Here is a 10,078-nt window from a genome sequence, read left to right as displayed (position 1 = left end):
TCAGATGCTCCATTCCCTCGAGGGCTCATCCGAGGTGTCATCTCATTGGGCCTGCAGCACGTCCCTCGGAGGCCCCGCGCCCCAAAGGCCCCGCCCTACCTGTTGGGGGGGCGCAGGAGGAGCCCGCGCGCCTCTCGCCGCGGGCCACGCCCTCCCACTGGCCCCGCCCACACGGGCCCGCCCCAAGAGGGCCCGCCCCGGCCGTTGGTCTGCCGGCAGGAGGCGCGCCACGCGCGAGTCCCGAGCTAACGGCGGGTGTGGGAGCCGTGCCGGAACGCGGCGGCGGCGGCGGCGGCGGGCTGTGCTGGAGGTGAGTGCGGGGTGCGCGAGGAGCGGCGGCGGCGGGGGTCGCTCCGTGGCGGCCGGGGTCCCGGGGCGCGGAGGCTGGCCGGGCCGGGAGGCCGCGGGGCGCGCGCTGGGGCAGCTGGCCCCGCACGGGGCATCTTTCTTGCCACCCAGCCCAGGCTTGTTCGGTTGTCATGGAAACAGGCGGCTCTCGGGGCCCGGGCGAGGCCTCGGGGGGCGGAACCCGCAGACCGGCTACATGGGGGTTCCAGGGGGTCAGCTCCGGCCACTACCCACTTTGGCCCCCGGAGCCTGGGCCCCCCAACGGCGGGGTTCCCCCAGGCCTCAGTTTCTCTGGCGGCTCTCTTGGAGGGGGGTCTGCAAGGCGGGCACAGGGCGCAGGAGTCCGTACCCTCTCTCCGGGGTCCGCGTGACATCCCCCCCGCCCACAGCCTGTCTTGGTTTCCCTATTCACACGGCAGCGCTGTTCCCCACTCGCGTGCCAGCTGAAAGCATTGTCTCCCAGCTATTTCTGTACCATTTCCAGCCCCTTGGCAAACAGTGCATCCTAGGGGGCCCACGCAGAAAACTCCCTTATTTCCCATTAGAGAGTGGGTACGTGGGACCCAGGCTGCTCTGCACACCCAGCCCTGGCAACTCCCAGCACCTGGTCGAGTGTTTGGTTAATCTGAATTGCTGAAAAGAATTTCCCAAGTCCTCCGCCCGCTGGTGATTACAGGTGCCTCTGGTTAGTTACAGGTGTCTCCCATTGGCACAGGCCGCCTGGTCCGCATTCCAGAGAGGAGCCAGTCCTTAATCCCACTGGCAGAAAAAGCCCCCTGTCAAGAGGCTAGCATGGCAGAATTAAGTCTGATTAAATAACATCTGTGTTTAAAAGCACGGCTCTGGCTGGAGCTGTCGAGTGCGCGTTTTGGCCGGTGGGGGTAAGGCCCAGCCTGCGTGACTCTACTCTCGTCCCCTCCTGCCCTGGTGGAAATTCTAATGGATCCCACGTTGCAGTGTTGGAACGGCCATGTCCCTCCACCCATTAGCTCAGCCCCACACTGACCTCACTCACTGCCCTGGCTGCTGTGACTCGAGCTTGTTTTCATCAGAAATTGGACTCTTCCTTGCAAACAAGAGGAAAACATTCTCCAGGGGAAGCAGCAGCTTGCAGCCCACCGCCTCGAGCCCGTGTTTCCCCGGTATTTGTGCGAAAGAGGAGAGAACTGAGCAGAAGAGGAAAAGGCAGGTCATGTGTCCAGAAAAACAGATCTGGTTTTGCAGAGCCTGCCCCGCTCAGCAGGCTACTCTCGCTCTCCTCTCGCCCTCTGCAAGGACGCATCTGTCCCATTTGGACAAACAGGCCGTACTCTGCTTTCTGTGACGGTGGCGGAAGGGCCCGCCCAAGCCGCTGGCCACTGTCCGTGGTTGCTCTCTGAAAATGGCCACAGAATGACCAGGAGGGGAAGAGAGCTTCCTGATAAAATCGATCAAACAGATCAGGGTCTGCGTTTCCTGGGCCTTCTTGGGGCTTAAGGAGCAGTTACTGGAAGGGAATGAGTCGGTCTCTCCTACACGCTCTGGCCCCTTTTCCCGACGTTGCCCTGGGATCCAGCACAGGAGGCTGCAGGAAAGGAGGGAGGGGGCTCCCTTCCACGGCCCCGGGAGGGGACCGAGCAGCGGTGTGTGGTCATTCTCTATTTCTCTTTTAATTAAAGCAGAATCGTCTAAGCTTTCAGACCTTACGGAACCTGTAAGAATTCACCCCTAGGCGCGGAACGGCACGTCACGTCTCCCTTACACCTGCGGGCCTTTTAAACCCCCGTGTGTACTTGGTAACTTTTCTGCGAAGGGGGCTACTGCAGAGACCCAGTTTCTGCCATTTTCAGCTTGTGTTTGAATTCACGTTGGAGCATCGTCTCCAATGGTGGAGGTTTCTGAGCCAGATGCCGCCTGGCTGCCACAGCCAGATGCTGGGGGGGGGGGGGCTGTGCTGGACGTGAGCCAAGTGTCTGTGGAGGGGGTCACGTCCACTGGGAATGTGTGGTGGCCAGAGGCACATGCTGGAAGTTTCGGAGGCGAGTCGTGTAACTTTCAGAAGTCTCGGGGGGTTTGAAGCTGCTGATGTGTGCGACCCAAAGCCTTGTCGTGTGAAGGCTGTCCCAGGTGGTGGTGTCATAAGTTCATTCGGGGCCCTCGACAGGCCCTAGGGCAGCCAGAGCCAGCCCTGGGCTCCTTAGCCTCTGACAGGGCGACTCGCGCACTCAGAGGAGAAACAGCCTTCCAAGGAGGGTCTCCCCACAGCCAGACTCGCCACAGCCGGAGCCCCTCGTGTGGTCCTTGTGTTCAGGACACGTGGCTGCTGGACGCAAGCTGACTCTTCAGAAAGTACAAGGCCCCGCGCGGTGGTGAACGAGGGGCTAGGCCGCGGGCACAGGAAGTGGCCCTCCGCCCCACCACCCTCCGGGCAGAAGACAGTGCCCTGAGCCCAGTCTTTGGTGGTGAAGCTGTTGGGCACATTCTGAAGGTTCAGGGTCCTCCCGGGAGGCCCGGTGGCTGATACTGGAAGAGAGGAAGGGCGGGTCTGCTGCCCGGCCTCGTCCACCGCAGCCCTGGCGGGGGTGGGAGGCTTCAGGGGGCCACCAAGGCCCGGGTGGCCAGAGGGAAGGAGCCCAGCTCAGTGCCAGTGTCAGAGGCTGGGACGCTGCCCTGTTTGGGTCCTGGGGTCAGTGTGGGTCCTGGTCTCTGGGGGGCGCCCTGGTCACCTCTCCTGCCCTGGGTGGTCCCTGTCATTGCCCCCAGCCCCTCTCAGGGCCCCTGACCATGAGTGGGTCAGAGTGGAAGATAGGACCGCAACTGAAATTAGTGCTGACTGTTGCCACATGGCAGGTGCCCAGTGCTGGTCCCACCAGGACCTGGGCCACTGTCTCCAGAACCTTCTAGAAAGTGGACCTTGCTTCCTTGGTCTCTGCCTGGAGGTGGGGTGCAGAGTCGGGAGAAGGGCGGTTTTCAGGCTCCACCCGCTTGGCTGAGAAGCCTTATGTCTTGTGCAGCGGAGACATCTTCCTTTGACTCTGCCCTCCTGCTCCCACAGGGCCTCGGGGCGTCTGAGGAACCCTCGCTTTGGAACTCCCGGCCGTCGGAGCACTGCGGGCCCTAGAATCATGAATCGACGCACCGCGGTGTCCCAGAGCTGGTTTCTGATTCCCCCAGCAAGACTGCCTCTCCGGCCTGGCCAGGGCCCACGTGCCAGGCTGGACATGGTGGGTGGAACGCATGCATTCCGGCCATGCCTCCCCTGCTTCTGGAAGAGCCCTTTTGTGTCCCCTGTGGTCATGTGTCCATTCCAGTGCTGCCATCTCAGGGCAGTGGCTCCTCCTGGGCAGGCCCGGTCAGCAAGGAGCAGCATTTTGGGGGGGTTTGTGTTTTAAATGCCTGGTGACCTCCTTCTCTGTTCTGTGGCTGCTGCTTTGCGGGATTCCTTAGTTCCTTAGCGCGGTTGTGAGGAATTTTCTGTGGCGCAGGCTGTGGCGTGGGAGGGAATGGAGTTTGGGGAGATGGGGCCTTTCGTACTCAGAATCCTTTCTGACTTTTCTCCGGGTGTGGCGGGACAGAGGGCGGGCTGCCTCCGAGGAGGCTGGGCCGACCCCGCCGGGATTCGGGCCTGCAAGCGCGCCCCATGCCCTCCCTGGCCGGCGCCCGCCTCGTGCCTCGTGCCCCGTGCTTTGCAGAAGCAGGATCCCTGCCACCGAGCGTGTCTTACTTTTCGGGGGGCCTCTCCGTGCTTCTGAGTATGGGCGTTTCAGCCCTTTCCAACCTGCTATGTCCTCTGAAGGGCTCGGCCCATGTGCTATGGCTGTGGCTTCTGTCGGGGCACTGGCCCCTCGACGGCCTGTCAAGTCTGTTCACGCCTCGCTTGCTCTGCTGCTCTGATGATGCCGCTGACCCGCCTCTGGTTTTTTTCCCCAGGACGCCGTCTTCTCCCTACTGCTGGCCAGAGCCGTCGGTCCCCGTCCCTGAAGACGGGCCCACCATGTTTTATGGGACCCACTTCATCATGTCCCCACCTGCCAAGAGCAAGCTGAAGCGCCAGAGCCAGCTGCTGTCCAGCGTGCTGTCCCGGACGCTGAGCTACAAGTACCGCGACCTGGACGCCACCTTTTCCAGCCTGGGCGCCAGTGATGACCCTGCCGAGCTCTCGACCCAGCTCTCGGCCCCCGGGGTTCTGAAGGTGTTTGGAGACAGCGTGTGCTCGGGCACCCACTACAAGAGCGTCCTGGCCACCGGCACGTCCAGCGCGCAGGAGCTGGTGAAGGAGGCCCTGGAGCGCTACGCCCTGAGCCCCGAGCGCGCGGGACAGTACGTGCTGTGCGACGTGGTGGGCCAGGCCGGCGACGCCGGGCGGCCGTGGCAGGCCGCGTGCGTTCGCGTGTTCGGGGACAACGAGAAGCCCCTCCTGATCCAGGAGTTGTGGAAGCCCCGGGAAGGCTTGTCCCGGAGGTTTGAGCTGAGGAAGCGGTCGGACGTGGAGGCGCTGGCGGCCAAGGACGTGGACACCGTGACGGCAGGTGAGGCGGGGGCGCCGTGGAGGCGGGGGCGCGGGGTCCGTCCTGGGAAGCCGCGGGAAGGCGTGTTTGGTCTGGGGGACGGTCGGCTGCTGACTCGGTGTTTGAGGACCTGCACTTCAGCTCCCCGTGCCGCGGGGCGGTCTCAGCACTGCGGCGCGTCTACACTGCAGGGCGCCTGCTGGGTTGTTCCCGGCTCCTGATGTCGTCCTGCAGCGTCAGCATAGGGCGAGTCCTCCTCTGGTGGAGGATCACTGTCCGGGTGTCTGGCAAGCGTGTCGCTGGCTGCGGAGAGCACCTGGTCCCGAGCAGGCGGCAGGTGCCTCGTGGGAAGTCCCTTGGTGCCCACGGCACGGGGCCGTCTCGGGGGCCAGCAGAGAAATGCTGATGGGGGAGCGGGTGCCTTTGGGGTGTCCCGGCATGTGGGGGCCGGGGCACGGGAGGCTGTGTGTTGGAGGGAGGCCTGGCCTAGAAGCGGCAGGTTATCGTCCGGGGCTTGTCGGGAGCAGTGGGCAGCTCTGAGTCCCTGCCCCGGGCCGGGGGACGGTGGGCCACTGCTTTATGTCGGGCTTTTATTCAGTTGGTGGAAAGAAGTGGATGATCTTAATAGGTGAGCGCCACAGGACATATTTTTTTTAAACGCCAGAAGACACTTCCAAGTATCTCAGATCGTATGTGACCTTTTCTTAGTGTCCTGCAGGAAGTGGTGGCTTTTCTTGTCTCCTGTGGCCCAGCGTAGAGGACGTTGCGGGGCCTGAGGGGACTGGGCCCTCTTTTTCTGGTTGCCACAGGGTTGGGGGGCCTTGAGCCCTTGCTGGCGGTTTGCGTGTGGCCCCAGGTGTCGCAAGCGCTTGTGGCCTTTAGTTCTCCTCTGGTGTGAAGCCCGCCTCGCGAGGCCTTTGGTGTGTGTAGACGAGGCTGTGCCACGTGGACGGGCTCCCAGGGGCTGGGGGCCTGGGGCCTGACTGGGCGGTGGCGCCCGCTCCAGCACCGCCGCGGTTGGCAGTGGGCTCCCTCTTCGGGCCCCGGTCTTGCGGCCTAGAGGCCCGGGGTGTGTGTGCAGGGCTCCCGCCCGCCTGGCACAGGAGGGCATGGCTGTGGGTCCTGAGCACGAATGTCTCCTGCGTGGGGTGTGCTCTGCGCACTCCCGGGCAGGGGTGGACCAAGGCGGGCGGGGTCGGGTCCCTCCAGCAGGGAGGTGGGTTATCATGCAGTGTGCAGCGTCGTAACCGTGTCGGGGGGTTAATGAAAAGCTGGCCAACAGGGAGCTGATGTTACTGTTTGTTTGTTGGTCTGTTTTTAAAGTTGAACAGGGGACGGCTGACTTACAGGGTTGTTTGTGTTGGTTTCGGGGGTGTGTGGGTGTGTTCTTTTTCAGATTCTGTTCCCATATAGGCCCCGCAGAGTCCTGAGCAGACGTTCCTGTGCTGCTCGGTAGGACTGCGCCCTCGCTGCTTTCCCATGGGGCAGTGCCCAGGCGCCCGTTCCCGCCTCCGTGCCCAGCCCTGCCCTCCCTGCGTCCCCTTTGGTCACCATAAGTTTGAGTGTGCGGCCTTTGAGTCTGTGTCTGCTTTGAGAATAAGTTCTGCGGTATCGCCTTTGATTGGATCCCGCCTGCCGGCGGCCTCCCTCGTGTGAGGTTCGTCTGTGATTCGCTTACTGGGACGATCTCCAGGTCCACCCGTGCTGCTGCCCAGGGCACGGTTTCGTTCTTTTTTATGACGGATTTGCCATCGTATCTGTGGACCGTATCCTGCCTGCTCCCCTGTTGATGGACACGCAGGTTGCTTCCAGGTCTTGGCTGGTGTGCGTAGCGCTGCTGTGAGCATGGCGGGGGGTGGGGGGGCATGGGTCTCTTTGAATTAAGCTTTTCTCGGGATCGATGCCCCGGAGTGGGACTGCTGGGTCACACGGCGGTTCTGTATTTAGTTTTTAAAGGAACCTCCATACCGTTCTCCCTAGTGGTTGGCCCAACATACATTCGCTAACGTTGCAGGAGGGCTCCCTTTTTTCAACACCATTTATTGGTGAACTCTCTGATGGTGGCCCTTCTGGCTGGTGTAAGGTGGTAGCTCATGGTGGTTTTAATTTGCATTTCTCTAATAACGAGTGATGCTGGGCGTCTTGTCATGTTTTTTGGCCATCTGACGTTACTGTTTTTAATTCTCCTCGAACGAGCGCCTAGAATGCCTTCACCCACAGGCCCGGCTGCAGGGGTTTGGACTTTGTCCCAGTCCTGTCTTGCTGTGCTGTCCTCCTTCTAAAAGACCTGTAAGGCCCTCGAGACGTGGGTGAAGGGGAGCGTGTCCAGCTTCTGGTTACTGTCCTGCCTTGTTTTCTCTGCCCAACAGACAGCAAAGAACACGTGGTCGGGGCCAGCCCCGCGGGTCCTGTGGGCCCCTGTGTCCCGGGCCCGGGTGGGGCTCTGGACGGCCTGCTCTGTGTCGCACAGGTGATTGCTGGGGCAAGGCGGGGTGACCACAGGCTGGACACCATCGGCGGGAGCAGGGCGTTGTCTTCTGTGCCCCGACCCCTTTTAGATCTGTCCCCTTCACGTTCGTTCAGGCAGGAGAAGGCCCACAGTCTACTCCCCTTGCTGGTGGTTTTGCAAAACCTTTCAAAGAGTCTATTGAACCAGGCAGGTCTCACTGACACACTTCTCCTGGCTGGAAGTGGGTTGGGTTACCTACCTTGAGATCACATCCCGGGCCCCAGGGAGTCGGTCTTCCTTGCCCACCTGAGACTCGGGGTGTGGCCTGGGCATCCTGTGCCTCCTGGCTGAGCCATCCTTCCCCAGCCACGGAGCCACAGAGCCTGCGGGCTGTGGGGGCGGACGCACCCAGCCCAGCACTGAGAGTGTCGGGCCCGCCTGCCCAGCCCTGCCCCACAGGTCACGGGCAACAGAGCTTGACCTGCTCCCAGGACCCAAGTGCTCGGGTCTGTCTGGGGCTCCTGATGATACACAGAGGCACACATGCTCACACATGTGCCAGCCCACACCTGCACCCGTATGCAACACATGCACGTGGTCACAGGCGTGCGCCCTCACACACGCATCCTTCCCCCTCTGGATGTGCGGGGGCCCCTCCCCACTCAGCGCACAGACGGTGGCCGGAGGAGCAGAGGGCGGTGGGCAGTGGGGGTGGCCGCGTCACCCTTGATGATGGGAGGGAACCTCCAGCCCCGCCAGCTTCTGCCCCCGCTCCTGACACCTGCAGTCGTGGCTCCAGGGAAGGAGCTGCGCACCGCTTGGGCGGCCTGTCTGCGATGAGCCCCAGATGCTGTTGGCGTCCCAAGCAGCCTGAGTGTCCATGCAAGGAGGTCGGTGCCCATGAGGCGGGGCATTTAGTGTTGAGGGCGCCTCGATCCCCTTCGTCCTTCTGGCGATCAGGCGAGGTTGGCCCTGTCCCTCTGGGAGCCAGCAGTCCACCTGTGCATGGGTGTGCGTGCGAGTGTGTACATGTGAGTCCACGCCAGCCCCCCGGGCTTCCGGCTCCCGAACGGTCACAGTGATTTTCATTATTCCTGTGTTGCTCCCACAGTAGAAGATCCACCAGGGTTGGCGAGTTGGGGCTCCCTGGTTGTACTGGTTTCAGGTGGAGCATTTGGCCAAAGCCCACCACGCATCCTCTAGGCCCTCTGGAGCCGGGAGCCGCTGCAGGCCTCTCCCGCGGGGTCACTGGGACGCCCCAGCAGGCTGGGGGTGGCTGTTCTCCTGAACCCTTTGGGCTGTTGACATGCGCTCATAGTCCTGTGCTCAGGCACTTTGGGGTTTGCTTTCCATAAATATTGTCTTTTCACAGCTGCCAGCTTCCCCGCGATTTCCAGAGCATCAAAACATTGTGTGTCAGTTCTGGGCACGGTGGCTGGCGTGGGTGGGGCTGCAGAGCCGCCAGAAGGCTGGTATTTGGGGCCCGTGCCCCGTGGAGAGGGCTCTGGGCCCCACGCCTGAGATAAAGGCAGTGATCACCTCTCACTCTGGGGAGGGGTGACGGGCCATGTGGTTTTTGTCAACAGCTGGGGAAGGCTGAGAGCAGGGTAGATTTGTGTCCCAGCTTGGAAGGGGTTCTCAGCCTCAGTCTTGTGGACACTGCGGGACAGCAGTTCTTTGCTGTGGGGGATGCCCTGTGCACTGCAGCATGTTCTGCTGCATCCCGGCCCTGCCCGCTGGGTGCCTGTGGTGCCCCTGCCAGTGACGACAACCACTGATGTCTCCAGTGTCCTGGGACAGGCTCGCCCTGGGGTGGGAGCGACCGATGGGGACTCAGGAAGTCAGTCTGCTGGCCACGCCCCATGCCTCCCCTTGGGGCCGGGGGGGCCGTGTGTCCCGGTGACCGTCAGCCCAGGTGGGCTCTCTGGCCGTCCGAGGATTTGAGTGCCCTGCGGACAGGACGTGTGGAGCGCCTTCCGGTGCCCGTGCCCACCCTCCTGTGCGGCCTGCCTGGCCCTGTGCGGGTGCGGGGGGCAGGGCCTCCTGGGCTCTAGGGCCCCTTCCTGGGAAGGCAAAGCCTCGCAGGCTTCTAAAGCCGCTGTGACTTGAGGTTTTCTCTGTCTCGCCATGGGGCTTGTCACAAACTGTCCAGGGTCTCTCTGGTCTGGCATGCAGTAGGTGCTCGTTCAATGCCAGCCGAAGGGCTGACGCAAATTCGAAGCGCAAGCTCCTCTGCCTGCACTCACGTCGGGCAAGACTTACTCCAGAGTCGGGATCCGTTTTCCTCCCAGGTGGGAGGGAGGGGAGCAGACGCCGGGCTGCCAGCTCTTGCAGGGGTGGCCCGGGGAAGGAGGTGAGCTGCCAGCCTCCCTCTTCGCCAAGGCCAGCAGGAGTGGCTGGTGGTGGCAGGTGTGTCGTCGGGGCGCCTGACTTTGGGTGTGTGTCTGCCGTCCCACCTGGTCATCCAGGGACAGGCAGATGGGCCTGAACCCCGTCTACACGGGGTGTCCTGGCTGCCCGGGCACCTTTGCTGCCTCACTGGCTCCTGCTCCGTGTGAACTTGGTCCTCCTGTCCCCGCTGCTCTGTGGTCTTTCAACGTTTTTTCCTCTTGCTGTTCACACGTACCTCAGGATGAAGGAGGTGATCTAGATTCTTCTCCCCTTTTCTTTTTCTTTTTGTCTTTTTATGGTCGCACCTGTGGCACATGGAGGTTCCCAGCGTACACGACTGCTCATGGCAACAACGCCAGATTCCTAACCCACTGAGCGAGGTCAGGGATCGAACCTGCGTCCT

The 10,078-nt window shown here is 62.4% G+C and overlaps 1 protein-coding gene across 1 annotated transcript in view; it reads left to right on the top strand.

The window, feature by feature from the left end:
• Window positions 1-231: 231 nt before the first annotated feature.
• The window catches only part of RADIL (Rap associating with DIL domain), a 73,095-nt gene continuing 63,248 nt past the window's right edge, over window positions 232-10,078 (top strand). Inside the window, exons 1-3 of the mRNA XM_047779452.1 lie at window positions 232-310; window positions 3,383-3,551; window positions 4,258-4,856. Of these exons, the coding sequence (XP_047635408.1) occupies window positions 4,322-4,856 (535 nt within the window). The 5' untranslated portion in view covers window positions 232-310; window positions 3,383-3,551; window positions 4,258-4,321. The remainder of the gene's footprint in view (window positions 311-3,382; window positions 3,552-4,257; window positions 4,857-10,078) is intronic.

This window comes from Phacochoerus africanus, chromosome 5 (assembly GCF_016906955.1).
Source record: "Phacochoerus africanus isolate WHEZ1 chromosome 5, ROS_Pafr_v1, whole genome shotgun sequence".
Lineage (NCBI taxonomy): Eukaryota > Metazoa > Chordata > Mammalia > Artiodactyla > Suidae > Phacochoerus > Phacochoerus africanus.
This window is presented reverse-complemented; position numbering and strand designations above follow the sequence as displayed.